The 17,239-nt window shown below is 38.8% G+C and overlaps 1 protein-coding gene across 1 annotated transcript in view; it reads right to left on the reverse strand.

Moving 5' to 3' along the window:
• Positions 1-4,285: 4,285 nt before the first annotated feature.
• The window catches only part of nova2 (NOVA alternative splicing regulator 2), a 50,164-nt gene continuing 37,210 nt past the window's right edge, over positions 4,286-17,239 (reverse strand). Inside the window, exon 4 of the mRNA XM_066665102.1 lies at positions 4,286-12,040. Coding sequence (XP_066521199.1) covers positions 11,018-12,040 — 1,023 coding nt within the window. The 3' untranslated portion in view covers positions 4,286-11,017. The remainder of the gene's footprint in view (positions 12,041-17,239) is intronic.

Below are 17,239 nucleotides of genomic sequence, written 5' to 3' on the forward strand. Positions count from 1 at the left end.
GGTCAGTTAAACCTATCAATTTCCCATGCCTTTGGATAAGAGTTCCTGTTGCTGTCATCCAGGTAGACTTAAATCTTCAGCATGCAAGGGTAAGGTTGGATGAAGTGCTTCTTAGTCTTTTAACCAGTACAGTCGGTTAGCTCGCACACATTAGATGCAACGTTTTGCATTGCAAATACTACTGCAGATTAAACCTTAAGAGGTGAACCTAATACTGTTTTTTAAAAACTTAGTCTTGTAAAATGAACATAAATCCAATATTTAATATCATTATTATTCAGTAAGTCAATTTTCGAGATGTTCTGACAGATTTTACACAACATTTACAAAATGAGCCCATTTTAAAACCATATTTATTTTTCAGTGTAAGGTGCTGTTTTCTTTTCTTTTTCAGACTAAATTCATGAAAGACATTGATTGTTTTGTGAACTTTATGTCACTTAACATCTAGGGAAGCTCAACATAAAGGCAAACTCTTTTGCCATAGAGTAGGAAAAAACAGGCCTTTGTTGAAAATGTTCTCCTTCGCTAAAGCGTTGGACTCGTGAGCGGAGATCTTTGCACATGTTTTATAGGCCTGCTATCTCCCGCACTGGGGATTTACGGGAGCTGAGAGCATATTCCTTTCTGCTGCTCTCTCTCTCTCCTTTCATACTGTCTCAGGGAAAGCTGAAGCACTCTCCACAGTGGCTCAGACAAGACCATCCAAAAGACTTCTGAGCCTTAGAAGGAGGATGAGGGAAAAAGAAGGAGCTGAGCAGTAGAGGGAAAATCAATGTTGCCTACAGCTGGAAAAAGTGCACAATTAGTAAGGTTTGCTACTAAAGAAACAATGGAGCTCAAACAAACAATGGAGCTCAAACTCATCTCATCTAACTCACCGGTCTCGGTGGTGAGATGTGGATTTGAAGTCTTTTGAAAGACTGAATCATGCCACATAATAATAAGGGAGCTTTGAGCTTGGACTGCATTAATGGATATCGATATAGATGTGAACGTTTTGCAGAGTTAATCCCCCTAACTCATGGTGCTGTACACAGAGACACTGTCAATGCAGTGTTTATTACAGCACTGTTTTCGATTGTTCTTTATTTTTACACGTCATAGCCATCTGCCCAACTCTAAATATACCATACATCTCCAATTAATTTTATCCTCTCTTAACTAGAAGCATGTATCCATGAAAGCCGTTCTCTTAAAGCCCTTTCTCTGAACACTGGAGGTACTTCTTTAGTTAATGATAATATTATGAGACATGTTTAAGGTCATGCTGTAAATGCTGAGTTCCTGGAATCTCCACTGCAGGTCAGAGTGCTGGAAGCCAAAACATGGACATTAAGCTTGGTGACTGATGGCTATCAAAGAGATTCTTCTAGGCGCTAGCTGCATGTTAGCTTGGGAGACATGTCGGGAAGTGAGGGTGACATTTGCTGATTGGATGAACTGGTGCACGAGAATAATAGGTGGATGGAAATGATCAAGAGAACCACTTACATGTTATTGCAGGTATATTTCCCCTTAGCAATGAGGTCAAATTAAAATAATTTGTGTAACACTACTCCAGAAAACTGTTTTTTTAACTCACATAGATACATTTGAACTATAGTTATACACTTATAACCCGAATGACTGAAAGTAAACTGGAACAACACTGATGGATGGATTGTACGTTGGATCTCGTTTTTCATACCTTGAAATTTGAAGCCTAGAATCATTTATTAAAATCTTGTGACAGGACATTTTCTATAATAGCCATCCATTACTAATCCATTAACAGCCATCTCATTTTTGTAGGTCTGTATTTTTTATGCACACATTATTATGTGCCCATTATACTTAATAAAAATGCTTTGTCCCCATCAATGGACCCTTTAATTACCTCCATGTATTCTTACACTACATTTGAAATGAAATATATTTTCTCCATTAACTTACCTCTCATAAGTATTTACTATGTGTATAACTTTAGGTTAAGACTCTAATCGTGTCCCTGATCATTATATTGCTTTGTTTATTTTCACCTTCACCATAAACATATACTGCATGAACAAAATCTGTACAGTCGCAATCACACGTTTTGGACAGTTGTCCAGTACCTTTCTTCAAGATAGGTGACAAACACTGACACCAATGTTTTTTTTTTATTATTAGCAACTAAATGTAGCTCTAACTTTACACTGTACCATCCATTCTAACATTTCAAAAACTGTGTCATTGCAAAAAATAGTAACATGCAATGTTTCAAAAATGCGTCATTATCACATTACTCCATGTCACATAGAAAGAATAATTTAAAACGAAATCATTTTGGAATTTTTCATTATTAAAGAAATTTTTTTAAACTCCTACACATTCTTTCAACAGCGTTGGTCTCATTAAGGTTGTAAACATTACAGCATTTTGCTTTGCTCCTTTAGATTGGTGCATATCATTCTTTTTTCGAAGACTTGATAAGCAATCATACATCGTAATTGTCTTTGGGCTCCTTAAAAAGCATGAGGGAGAGCTGGATTGTGATTCTGCGAAATCACAAAAGTAAGGTAGATCAAGTAGACACCCTGAGAATCACTGGTCTGTATTTATTTTTTACGTTCTCTTTTTTTCATTGTTTTTTTTTTTCCTTTTTCAGTTTTTTTAATTTAAATTTAGAATTGTCAGGTTGGGCGTGGCCCCGGCAGCCGGTAAAGGATGGTGGCGAATCATGAGGGGAAGGATGTTGGCTGGCAACCGCCTCCTCTGGAGGCATGGAGACAGAGTTAAGGTGGATCTGGTCGAGTAGTATGTTATCAATGAGAACATCACATGGTGTGAAGTGTGGCAGGGGATGACTCAGAGGGGAAGGTAGTGGTGGAGAGTGGTTGGGAAAGGGGAGGTTATGGACGACCAAAAACCAACTAGGCTCACATGATGGGTTTCAGCTATAACATCAGTAGGTTCCATTGGTAAATGGAAACCCAACAAATCTTTTGTGGACAACGGACATAACAACCACCCACCCAGGCCTGTCACAGCAGTTTCATTCTCTCACTCTCTCTCTCTCTCTCTCTCTCACTCTCTCTCTCTCTCACACACACACGCTCATGCATCATGATCCCTCTAAGATCGAGCACATGGTTTCAGGCACAAACTTGCAATGTGTTACTTGATGAGATTGAGTGTAGTGGGAGGTGAAGAATAAGACAACAGAAGACAGGTGATGCTAAAATGAACATTTATAATGACTGTTGTTGCTGTCGGAAGGAAAAAAAATCTTAAAAAACGACTTAATATATATTAGCACTAAATTGCTGACTTCACTGGTAATCAACAAGTCAAGAAACACAACTCACTATTTTTGTTACAAACACAATGCTACAATTACATTAAATATTCAATACTTTTTTAAGTCAGTCAATGAATGGTGTTAAAAGAAACCACTAAAATTCTAAAAACAAAACAGTAATTCATCTTTCCAGTCATTCCCCTTTTCTAGTTGTTGTCATTTATTAATAATGTATAGTAGTTTCAAAATAAATAAGGTCATGAAGGGTTATCAGAAAAGAAAGCTGGCAGCATAGAAACATTTGATGTGGAGTACAAAGCTTAATCATGACTCATGGAAATGGCCAATCTTCCTAAATCACAGAAAATGGTCAATGGTGAAAACATCTAATGGACACGATTTACACTTGACACGTTTGATATATACAGAGAGCTCAACAGCTATCATCGATTCAAGTATGAATCCTAATCTATCTGTCTAGCTTAAATGTTAGTAGCACAAAAACATGATGACCATGAGTTTCAGGAGCAATTTTGTTGATGGACTGATGTGATTGATAAGCAATTCTTCACCTATGATAAAAAGGTATACACTAAATAAATATAGAGACATTACAGCCATCTCCGAAATGAAAGCAGGTGTGGGGAACTGGTGCAGACGTAAACTCTTTGAACACTATCCCTATGGTTAATGTCCATTTCACAGACTCTAATGTTGCATTCGAATGCATCTTTGAACATGTTTAAAAGTCAGTGTACGAAATCTCTAAATGGAAATGGATGCTCTTTTAATAAAGAGCTGCATTAGCATGTTTGATTAACATCAATGCTGAATGCCACACCATTAATAATGTGTCTATTCTAACACTGTCTTTTGGCACGCTCCACAAAACTGATTTTATGCTGCCAGCCCCATTCTGTTGAACACGCTTCTGGTTACAGTTCAACAAAATCTGACAAAAAATATTTACAATGAGAGGAAAAAATGAAGTTGTGGAGAAGCAGTTTGGAGCTTGTTCATATTTTTTGTTTTTGTTTTGTTTTTATTCTTTATCTCTCTGAGAATTGTCCCCAATGATGATTTTAACAAAAAGAAATAAATCCAATCATATCAACTATAATTGCACAGTCTCAAAAAAGGTTTGGAGATGGAATGGAGATTTTAAGTCCAAACAGTTGATGAACACAGAAGGGGAGGAAGGTCAATAAAGTTCATGAGGGGTGAAAAGTTCAAAGTTCAGAAGACAGAAGATGGCTGCGCAGCTGACGTTTACACTCCTCAGCTTTTTTGAGCATGTTTCTATGTTAAAGAAAAAAACTGTCATTGAAATGAATTTGTTTGTTGTTGTTTTAATGTTTCCCATCAAAAATCAAATGGAGAGACTTGGGGGTGAGGAGAGTGACAAGTGCCCCCAACATTATGGCACACAATCAGTGATGTCCTGGAGGTTGAAGAGATGACAGAGAATTAGGAAAAGCAGTTTATGAGAGGTAGCCAGCTTTTTACCATGTTATTCCAGGTCTCGCTTTTACTGGTTGCTTTTTTTGGGTAATGTTGAGGCGTCATGACTGACATCATGTTATGGAGGAACATGCTGGCTTCATGGGTGCGTCCGATGGATGTCCAACATACAAGAGAACTCAAAAAATTTGGAATGGTACTGTTGTTGTTTGGCACTCAGGAGAAAGTCTGGGAGGGTGTGAGGGAGAGGTCGGCAGAAGTGTGGGTAGTGGTTGGAAAAAGGGGGCAGTGAAAAGTGCAAAAGGTGGAAAGGGGGAGTAAACAGGATACATATGAATGATTTTTTGTTATACTTGGTCTAGGTTAGAGAGTGTCATACAAATAAGAACAGGTAAATCAAAAAGAGAGAAAAGAACAGTGATATGACAAATGTGTTCTAGCGTTGCTGGTGCTTCGATGGGTTCAAGCTTAAGTGTGACCCCACGCTTCTTTCCTGATGGTGAGGGGCCAGGGGTTTTAGGGTGGGGTTGGATTGGGGGCAGATGGGCTGCTGGAAGAGCGCTCTGCTCTAGCCATTTGCCCGCATAAAAGCAATGACCTTCAACAGGTTAACCATAAGTTTGCATTCATCTTCACCCTACTGCATGTGACAAAGCTGCCAAACTCAGTAACATGGAAACAAAACTTGTCACCAACAGAGAAGAGCCACAACATGTCCACAAACAAAAAGCTGCTAAAAGCGTGTGAGCACAAACATAGAAAACCCTCATTCAAAATCTGCAAGAAAAATTTCCCACAAAAGGTCAGACACTAAGCATGACTGTGTGCAGTGCAATGACTTGATCACGTGTTGAATGAAAAAAAACATATCATGGGTTTTTACTTGACCTTTTTTTTTTTTTAGATCATTTGTGTTGTGATTAAATATCAAAAACCTCAACAAGTGCATTTCCAATTTCTGTAAATTGTAGAAACTATCCTGCTGGCCAGCTTTGGATAACTGGGACATTTGTCATGCTTTTCATGCAGTCTAGGAGTACTAGCTCAATATCAGCATTCTCTTTGTGGCACCTCAACAATAAACTCAAAATGAGAGCATTTGCATATTCCCCATTTGCTAATGTAGATTAGAGGTGAAGGGTAGCCAGAGATTAGCATTTGCTGACATGTCTTGTAAAATGTCTACCAAACAGATTGTGTTGAAGGGTTTGGGGAGACATAAGAGAATGCAAGCTGCAAAAGCTGAATAGCAGAGATAGAGCTCAGATGTAAAACTATACAACCCATTCACTGTCATTTAGAATTTGGGCCATCTGTGGATGTGAACTATAAAGTGCATATCATTAGAATGGAATTGAGCTTAATGTATAGTTATGATGTAGGAAGCTGAAGAAAGTACAGGAAATAAAGTAGCCTAAATGATGTTAGTATAAGCACACAGTATACAAAAACACATCATGCCCTAATAGTCATGACCGAAAGAGTGATATGCAAACTTATGCAGTGGACATTCAAGGACAAGAACTTGGTTTCAGTGAGATTACCCAATTTTGAGTAGGCTACTATTTCTCTTAATTAATTTACTTATTTATTAATTAATTAATTTAAAAAAATCACAATCAGAACATGGTCTTAAATCTTAAAATATGCTTCTCAGGCCACTGGACAAATATAGTATAAAAAAATTGCACAAACTGTGACTATGTAATGAATGATTTTGGTTCCTGCTGATGGACAACAAAACTTCTCAGTTTGGTCTTAGCAGAACTAAAAGACAAGCCTGGATGTGTAAATGAAAGGAAATTACAATGCTCTAACTGTTGGCATGCAAAGATTTGTCCTGAAAATGAACGCGCATTGCCAATTTTTTTTTTGTATGCTTTTTGTTTCTTGAAGGTTTTTTTTTTCCACGCTTCACTTTGATATCATGCAATATAGACGTGCAAAAAAGATAACATCTATCTTCACAAAATACATTTTCAGAACTAGAAAAGGCTGTAATAAGAATGCTGATAACTTATTAAACTCTATCCATGCTAGCCTAAGTCTACGGCAGTCTTCTAGCCCCATTAATGTAGCATTAATGGCCACATGGCACTATATGCATTTGTTTGGTGAGCAAGATGACTCCCTCATACCTTCCTCTTGTTTTACTTCTTGAGGGGGTAGAAAACTTTCAACTTAATAGCACTAACGCCTATTTTGCTCATACTAGTTTTAAAAACTCATTTTTGCCCCTGCTAGTTATATCTTAACTGTAGTTTGTTTGGCACATTTCACATTTTTTTTTAATTTATAAAAGTATGTCTGCTTTTAACTTATGGTGTTGAAATCGCACATTTACAGTGGCTGAATCTGTAAATATCTATTTTGGCACAGGTTTATTTAATCTGTTTTAAATAGCAATTATCTCATCATGTAGCATTTATTACACCTCTTAGAACTAGCACATCTTGCTAAACAACTGACCAGATATGTTTATCTTAAATTTTAGTACGTCACTTATTCAATAGCAGCATCTTCACAACTTAAAAATATTAAATACATAAACCTACTCAACAACTATGTAAATCGAAAGCTCCTACACAGACAGAATAAAAGACAAGACAGGACGACATGCTACTACGTATATTGCTTCCAGTACTCATCACATTTTATGTTTCCCCAGTAACTAATGAAAAAAATACAGATGCCCCCGTATAATAATGCATTCTAAATACTGAAAAAAATCCCAACCAAAAACAAACAATCAAAACAAAACGAAAAAAGAAAAACCCAAATCTAAAACAGAAAGCTGCTCCTAGGCACACTACGTTGGCACCTTTTCTTAGTGTTCACATTGAAATTTCACAGTAATATCTTAGCTTTGCTTTACCTCTATGAACTTCTTACGTAAAGAATGAAGCCTCCTCATTGTTGTTTCCTACTAAACAAAATATCTGTGTATTACTGTGCATGTGTGTGTTTGTGTGTGTAGTTGGGCATTAAATGTGAATATGACTGATTCTGATTCTAGTGGGTTTGCTCATAGTTGGATCTGAATCTATGTACTGAACCATCGTATAAAAGAGAGATGTGGATGCACTCTAAAATGCGGAGGCACTCACTTTCTGTCACTTCCTTGATTTCACTTAAATATTAGTTTATTTCCTTAAATAGCACAATCACAAGTAATTATTTGTTCTTAATTTGGAAAACACTTTAACATTATTGTCTACTGCAGCAGCTTGGTTAATTAACAACTAACATCACTGGTGCATTTTTGAGACACAAAACCAAAATCAGCCTGATGGTAATCTGTGCTCTAAAATCACTGCTCCTCCTAGAGGTTCTCTGGCTTTCTGCTTCTGTGCAACCTCACTGCACTTAACCTACATTGACCAGTCTGTGATAAGGAAGCTACACACAGATCCTTTTCCCTTTTTCAAAGAGTGGATTTGCGGTGTAGCCTAGTGCAAGCTTTTTTCCTCTCTACACAGCAACACCTCAGGACACATCTTCTCTTTCGTGGAGTCATTGTTTTGTGAAAGGGCAAGCAAAACATGCACCGTAGCACCAGACATTGCCACCCATGGAGAAATGTGAGAGAAAGGGGTCTCTGGGTTGATGTGTCAAAATGGGGGTGCACGGAGGTAAAGAGGGGTTGAAAAGAGGTGAGGGAAGTGGATGGTATTAGATGGGAATAAAGAAGCCTCCTTACCAAATTGGTTCAGATATACTCTCCCTGCTGCTCCAATAGCAATTGAGAGGAAGACATTCATGTCTTTAGTCAGTGAAGAGAGTGCTGCCTAGACTCTGCCTGTGGTTCTGGTCATATTTTACTTCTGCTTCTCCCGTTGCTCCAGTCAATTTGAAGATGTTCTCTTTAGATTTATATAGTAAAAGCATGCCCATTTTAAAATGCTGGGCAATGTCTTGATATGTACTTTGATTTTCAGTAAAAGATGGTTTTACGTTTGAACTTCTTTTTCACTCCCCTTCTTGTATACAGTTAGAATGAAGCTTCATTAATAATTGTGGGCAATTTAAGCTGTATGAGGGAATCGGTCCACATGCTACCTCGGAATTGTGAGAAAGGACTGTGTATTCCGAGATTATTCAAGAGTGAAGCTGGGCCTGATAACTAAAGAATGGGCCTGATACATGCTATTCATCATTAGTAAGATATCTTAATTTCAGTGTAGCAAACCAGTCTGTCCTAAGTAGGAGTCATTTTAACAATTTCCATGTTTTTCTCCTGACACGATGCTGTTTTAAAACTGCTTGATTAGTATATAAAACCCTGACTTCTGGGCCTTCAAGCATGGCCTCCACACTTCACAGTGCATTAAGACGAAATTCAGTGTAATCTAACAACAATAGAAACGCAGTACTACAGGACTATTTTTAGCAGCATATATGCAGCATGTGGGCAGTTCTGATGAGTACAGAGAGATAAACAGTTTGCCAAGTAGTGGTCTGTTCATAAGAAGTGGACAGTTAACCATCTCTTTACTCACAACCATGTTGATCAGGCTATGAGCAAGTTTTGTTCTTCTCTCTACCATGAATTTAGATTTCCTACAAAATGAAAATGGCCTGACTGAGCACAATGTAGACTCTCTGTGCCCATCGGAACTGAATTTTGTTCATGTTTATAGTTGTTCAGTAGTACGTGTCCACAAAGAGACAAAGTTGCAAGGCGCTGTGGGACATCTCAATGTTTGATATGAAATATCTACCTGTATGTAAGTCTTCCACAGCCATTGATCGGGGATTAGAGAAGATACTTTCATGTCTGCTCGCATAAAATAAATGTAAAAGTGCAACACACTTTCTAATACAGAAAAGAAGACATTTTTGAATGTTACATGTGATTCGAGACAGAACAAGTCCATAAAGGGTCTTGATCACATGAAAGAAGCTGAAACTTTCAAGATTTGTTCTTGATATGGGTATCCTCCCTTGGACTTGTGCAAAAACATTCTCTTTCAATTATTAGATATGCATGTAAATGATCTAGTCCCATTGATTTTACATCTAACCATTACTCATATATGCGTCATTCCCTTTTTGTAATTTGTGTGTCTGTAGGTGCATATGTGTGTGTGTGTTTTCCTTGTATTAAAATCACTGTACAGTACATCATATCTGACCCCTGCTCTTGATCTCTTCAATGGTGCCGACGGTGCGTTTGTCACTGGACTTTAAATAAGACATATATTACACTGTGAGACACTATTCATTCCACTTAAATAAAAAACTAAATCCAAAATATTGTCTTTACATTCATGTCAACCTGAATTCACAGATTAAGAAACAAAATTAAAATACCTCAGTCCTTATGGGTGAACTTATATTAATAAATAATGTTGATGGTGATGAGATTTCTGTAATAAGAGTAGTACTACTAATAATATTTAATACCAGACTGCACGCCACATAGAGGAATTGCCACAATCTCTAGGTGCTCTGGTACTACTTGAGATTCTGACCCAAACAGGTGCATTATGCATCCTGGCCTACGTCCCCAACAAGATCCACAAACTTCCCTTATGCTAGCAACATCTGTAGTAGCATCAAATGACATGCACCTGGTCAAGCCCAGGTTTTTAGGCTAGTGCTGCAGTTACGAGATGCTACTGTAGCCTCTTATCTCACTCCCTAGCTCACCCTGAGCAGTGCCGCTGGGGCAGGCTGGGAGGTGGGTAGCTTGGTTTGGGGTGCCATTAGCTAGGGGAGCTCTGCCTTCGGTCTATAAAACCAAGCACTTGTTTGCAGTCTCATCAGACCCACAAAAAGACGGGAAAGGGAACGTGGGCATGGGGCGGGTGTTTAAACTGAGGAGCCAAAAAAGTAATGAAAAAAAAAAACTCATCAGCTAGGAAGGGATTGGGATGGGGAAAGGGCTGTTTCCAGGGAGGTTGAAGTCCAACCGCTCCACCCTGTTCTCCCCAAACCCCATCCCACCCCCACCCCACCCGCCTGCTGGGAGCTGCGGTGCGGAAGCATGCCAGTCTCAAATACCGTTGTCCAGAAAAGAAAAAAAAACCCACAAAAAAGAAAAAAAAATTTAACCAATAAAAAATCCTGAAAAAATCAAAACTTAAGAAATAAACCCATATATACATTTTACACATTTTTTCTTGGTTTTCGGTTTGACCCATTCCTCTTCTTTTAGAGTGGACTATATTTTCCATCTTTTTTTTTAATACTGAAATATGCACAATGCTTGATGATGATTTTCTTCAAAATTCTTGCCCTCCTTCCTCTTTCTCTGTATCTTTCCATCCCCCACTCTTTCTCTCTCCCTGTTTAGCCCACCTTCTGTGGATTGGTGGCCCTCACACCCTGCTCGTACGTGATTCGCTGGCTGATGAGATACTGGGCTGCTTGCGTAGCAGCAGGAGATCCTGTAATGGTAACTTTTCGGTTCCTTGTGCCAGGAACAAACTCCCCCTTTTTGGAGATCTGGATTCGAGCTCCCGTCAGTTCCTGGTACTCCACTAGCGTCTTGCCGCCTTTGCCCAAGATGGCTCCCACCAAGTTCTCGGGCACAGCAATTTCCACCACATCTTTGGCTCCCTCTGCCAACTTCTCTGTGGCTAGCAGTGAGCTAGCTACTAGTGGGGAAGCGGCACTCAGGTACCCATTAGTTGCCCCAGTGGCGGCAGCCAGGGAGCCCAATGTGAAGCCTCCCAGGCCAGTAGCGGGGTGCCCTGTGCTGGTGGAAGCGTCATTGGCATAGGAAGCCAGCAGGTTAGCAGCAGCAGCGGCAGCAGGGTTAGCGCTGGCTGCTACAGCGGCTAGAACTCCAGATGCAGCGGCAGGGTTGAGCCCCAGGCCCAGGGAGTTGGTGTTGTATCCATAGCTGGCTAACGTGTTGAGGGCTGATGTGATGGCCAGAAGGTCATTCCCTGAGAAGCTGGACATGGCAGCTGGGAATGCGCCCACCCCTGCCAGGCTGGCCTGCCCCAGGAGGCTGGAGGCAGTGGCTGCAGCAGCAGCGGCAGCGGCCGGCATCACCTCAGCTGAATTAGCATACGGGGAGCCAGTGGGGTTGGAGTTAGCCACTGGTCCAGAGATGTTTGAGTAGCTGATGTTGAGGCAGCTGCTGCTCTGTGGGTCTTCCTGGATCTTCTGCACGATGATCTCCACGGCCTTGCGGTTCTGCTCAGGTTCTCCACTGACAGTGACCACACGTTCCTGCAAGTTGATGCCCTCTGGCTTCTGGGAAAGCTGCACCCAGGCACCGGACTGCTCCATCACTGCCTTCACCGTTGCTCCTCCCTTACCGATGATTAGCCCCGCTGTGCTGTTGGGCACAATAAGCTTGGCCTGGCAAAGACAGAAATCAGAAAGCACTTAGCTATGAGGTGAACAATTTCAGCTAATCATTGTATATACTTATCGAAAGATAATCAGTATTTTCTTCAGAATAACCTTCTTAATTCTAGTTATTACTATTACTAAACCAAACTTTTACATTTAATATTAATTATATGTCAACAGGATTCAGATTTAGCTCTATAATTCTCACTTTCTTCAATTTGATTTGATGTTAAATAAAAAAAACAACAACAAAAGATCAATAGCAAATTAAAATGTAGTTTCTACTTTTACTTACAAACACAGCTCAAAAAACAGTCATTGTCCAAGACTGAAATTTTCCTAACCAAAGTGTTTCAAGGCATATCTGCCATGAAGAACTTGGAAGATTAACATATGCAGCTGATTTTAATTTGGTCAGTCAGTGAACAGAGATCAAGTGTGTGATTAACACTGTGCTTCTAAAGGAAACAATGACGGAGGAACTATAAACAGTGGTCACCATGGTTTCTTCTCTAGCCTGTAAACGCTGAACCTGGGACACATGTATAACAATCATCTGGGTACAAAACAATTCCCTGAACATACTGGCCTTATTAAAATAAGGGTTAAATGAATTCTCTCAGAGAACAAACTGATCTAGGCATTTGGGGTCACTTTAAAGCTGATGCTCGAAATGAGAAAATAATTATATGTGAAGATTGTTTTCATTCTTATTACGTTGCACACACACCCTACCTTCATTTAGAACCAGAGGGTCCAAGCAAAAAATTGAATATGTGTATAAGAAGACAGAATGGATTGGTAAGGACATTTTACCTAAAGAAATATTTTAACCATCATTTATTTTTCCAGAAAACATTCAAGATCACTGTAAATAATAAGAAATCAAATAGAAGATTATTACAAGACATATAAAAAGAAGTGAGAGAGTTTTTTTTATCCTTGTGCTTTCTGAGCTGTGAATCACTGGGTAAAAAGAGGCTCCTCGTGAAAAGCATCGACTCCCAGGGGTCAGCGTTTCCATGGCAACTCAACTCCAGCATTCAAGGGGGACTGAAAGGGAGTCGGAATGGTGCATAGCAACCAACCACCCTTTTCTACATGCGGAAACACACACAAACACACACACGCGCATACACCTGTGCACACATAAACACGTATGCACTTAAAATTATGTACCTATGCAAAGACATATCTAAAGGAACAGAAAAACAGAGATATTTAGGAGTGGTACATAATGGTTCTTAACCAAAAAAATAAAGGTGGACTTTTATATCTATTGTATTCACTTATTGATTAATTACTGACAATCTGTCTAAAAATTGCATGCTTCCATTGATTGCTGACAATATATATCTGAGTGCTGTATGCATAAATATGTATATATGTGTAGTATATTTGTGGTTCTAGTGCTTTAGAACAAAACAACGGAAGCTTTGGTGTTCTGACAGTTAATTAGTTCCATTTCATATAATGAAAAGCCCCAGTCTAATAGCAACGCTTACACAATGCTGGATTCTGAGTATTTGCACACTGTCAAAATGACAGATAGGGAGAGGAAAACACTTCAAAAAAGATGGGAGGAGTGGGCTGACAGAGCCAAGAGGGAGGGATGTGTGTGTGTGTGTGTGTGTGAGAGAGAGAGAGAGAAAGAGAGAGAGAGAGATAGAGAACAAAGCAAGAGAATGGAGGGGAGAAGAGGCTGAGTGGGGAAGAAGGGGGTGGTGATTGGCTCAGTCTTACGCTTGTTTCATTTGTGTGCTCTGTTTTGTTCAGTTTTCACTTTTTGCACCAAGGTCTGCTGCATTGCGCTGCCAACAGATGAGTGTTTCCAGAGGCTCCTCAGAACAGCGTCACATATTTATTTGAAATGCATTTGATCAAATATGGGGAATTATTACTCCCACATTCAGTGTTTTCAAATTGCACAAAAAAAGCGTTTTATTCCTCTGCAAAATAACCTTTTCACAATATCTCTATAAATGAAATAGAAATGCAACATATATAAACCATGGAGGATGTGCCCACAGAACAGTAATTTCCTAAACAGGCAGAGGTTCTGCAACGGTAGATAGATATTTAATAGAAATGGAAAAAATAATTAAATAAATAAATAAAAAACGGTACATTCTATTTAAAATAGTAGAATTAACTATTTAGGATTTATATCCCTGTAATTTTACAAATTATACATAGCTCCATTGAGTTTAAAAGCTAGCAATGTCACACATCTAATTTACATTTCACCTCTGTACCTTTGTCTATTTTACTGCTATTTTTCTCCAGTCTTTTTCTTTAATGCCTACAATTGGCAGGCGAAGTGTAAAAGAAAAAGAGGCTTCATTTGTGGGTGTAAAATACAAGCCAAAAGGAAGGATACTTTTCTTGACAGAGCTGCTGAATGCATCTGAGCACAGAGAAGATAGGCAGAGAAAAAGAACAGAGCATCCAAGGCATGGGAGAGATAGATAAAATGAAAGAGTGTTTGTGCGTGTGTGTGTGTGTGTGTGAATTTAAATGGAAAATGAGTAAAAAATGTAAAATGTAAAAATGTTTTTGTGAACCCTGCTGCACTTCTGTCATATGTCATCTCTAGATCTGCAAATATAAACCCCATTTCCAAAAAAGAAAATAATAAAAAATAAATAAATAAAAAGCGGCGCAATTTGTAAAATGCAGTAAAAACAGAATCTGTGATATATTCATTTGTTAAATTCATTTCATAAAGTTATATTCAGTTTTTGATGCCTTAAACGCTCCAGAAAAATACAGGGACAGAGGCAAAAAAGAATGAATGTTTTTAGAAAGTTAAAGATATATATGAACCTTTAAACATTCTATAATACGAAGATGAATTGGTGTCATGATTGTGTAAACAAGAGGCTCATCCTTTACAAGTAAAGATAAGTTGTGGCTCAAAACGAGAAAATGGCCAAACAGTTCAAAACCAACATCTGAAGTGGTTAATGCACAGTTGAGATAACTAGTAGATTATATACAGTAGATCTACTGTATATAATACTGTAAAAAGATTATATGGAGAGATCTGTCTGTGTAAGGCAACACGATGAAAGTGCATGACCTTTGAACCCTCCAATGGCATAACATAAGAATTTTTCATGCTACCTGGATAAATATGGAAAATACTTGTCATGAAACAATTCACTGATAATGTGTTCTCTGGGCCCAAGCTCATCTCAGATGGCCCAGAAGGCAGTGGAAACATGAGCTTTGTTCATTGTAGTCCAGGTTCTAGGTTGTTGTTGTTGTTTACCATGCAAATGAGAACACGGAACATCCAGTAATCCATCAATAATACATATGCTGAATGTACGCTGCCATCAAGATCCCATCCACAGATATTTCAGCAAGATAATGCCAGGCCTCATTCTGTATGTCTTACTAAAGGATGGCTTTGTGTGTGCTGGAGTGACCTGCCTGCAGTCCAGATCTGTCTCCAATGGCACATCATGAAGTGGAGAGTCAGACAACAACCACAGACTGCTGAGTAGTAGCACACAAGAATGCACAATATTTCCACATGAAACATTGTAAGAATTGGTATTCTCAGTTCTCAAATTATTGAACAGTATAATAAAAAAAGTTGATGGATCACTGTGTTAAACATGCCCTTGGCCCAACTTTTTTTGGAATATGTTGTAGGTGTCAAGATCCTAAATATCCTAATTGTTAGTATTTTTTTCAGTTAACTAAAACTTCAAGAGAATGAATAAATATTTGATTATTTATATTTCATATTATAAAATGTCAAAATGTTTCTAGAAAAGTGGTTATGTGTATAAGGAGGTGGAGGGGTTCTAGTTTATGGGAAATAAAAACAGGTTAATTGTGAAGGACATATACAAGGCTGGAACATATTTTATGTCTTTTTACTGAAAGTAACTTTTACTTAATTGAAATAACTATATTATATTTAAATCATCCAATAGATATGCAAATATTGTGCATTTATTTCACTATATATTGAGTGAAATAAATGCACAAATTTTCATAAAGGTGAAAGAAAAAGACAAATTAATTCTGCCATTTCTAGATTTTAAATGAAGGGCAGCCTAACATGGTTCGAGCAGATAAGAAGAAGATGTAAGTATAGAGTTATATTATTGGCCCTATCATCTGGAGATAGTTGGCTCGATCCAGCAGTGTCTTAACCATGTCAGGAATTAATCTAACTTCAGGTGGCATTGGCTTGTGTGTACAATTTACAATGAAGTCAAATCCTGAAATTTTCATCAAACGCAATCATTAGAAAACTATGAATTCCCTAAATTAGATTATACATAAAAATGATATCCATAATGATAAAAAAGAGGACAATGATAGAAAATAAAGCAGATCACAGTTATCAGCATTGTCTTCCCTATTGTCATTCTGGTGAGTTCCAGCTTATTTCTAACCCTTCATGTAAGTGTCACTGCTGATTAGAGTATTTCAGGCCATACTTTTGGACTTTCTCTGCTATGTCTCTGCTTCACAAAACAAAAATAATGAGCCTGTGATTCGAACCAAACACAAATGCATCAAAGACCACTGTGTCTTTTTGCTTAGGTTTTGCTGAAGCTGCAAATGAGCCCCCCTGAGCCAGTGTAGAAGCTGATTTAACTACACCCTGTAGAATGCCACACTGGCACTGGCACACTCTCCTTACTGCTTCTCATGTAAAAAGAAGCATGCATTCTTTCACTAAAACATCATTGCTAAGTCCGAATACCTTTCTGAACTTACAGACAGATGCTTTGGGCAATAGCCCAGCCCCCCTCTCCAAGCCCATCTCACCAAACATGGCAACACAGTAACTGCCCCTGCTGCACACACATGCACACACCCCAACTCTGTCCTCCAGAGCGGTGCCTGGCTCTACACTTGATGCAGTTTGCACTTTGAAGTCTTAAGCGCTCGACTTTGGGTTAATCGCCTGTCTCCTGATCCTGAGCTTACTCGCCCATCTCTCACTCGCTGCATCTGCCTCAGTCCATGCTCTGTGACTGCTGGTATTAACACAAAAATACAACACACACACACATGCACAAACACACACACACACACACACACACGCACACACATACTCCTAGCTGGTTAAAAATAAAACCCTGTCCTATCCTCACCTCCAGTGCCTGAAAGGAGGTTGTGGCTGCTGTTCATCAGTGAGGTCCTGAACAGGACTCAGAGTTCTCACATGGAAAT

The sequence above is a fragment of the Hoplias malabaricus genome, chromosome 1 (assembly GCF_029633855.1).
Source record: "Hoplias malabaricus isolate fHopMal1 chromosome 1, fHopMal1.hap1, whole genome shotgun sequence".
Classification (NCBI taxonomy): Eukaryota; Metazoa; Chordata; class Actinopteri; order Characiformes; family Erythrinidae; genus Hoplias; species Hoplias malabaricus.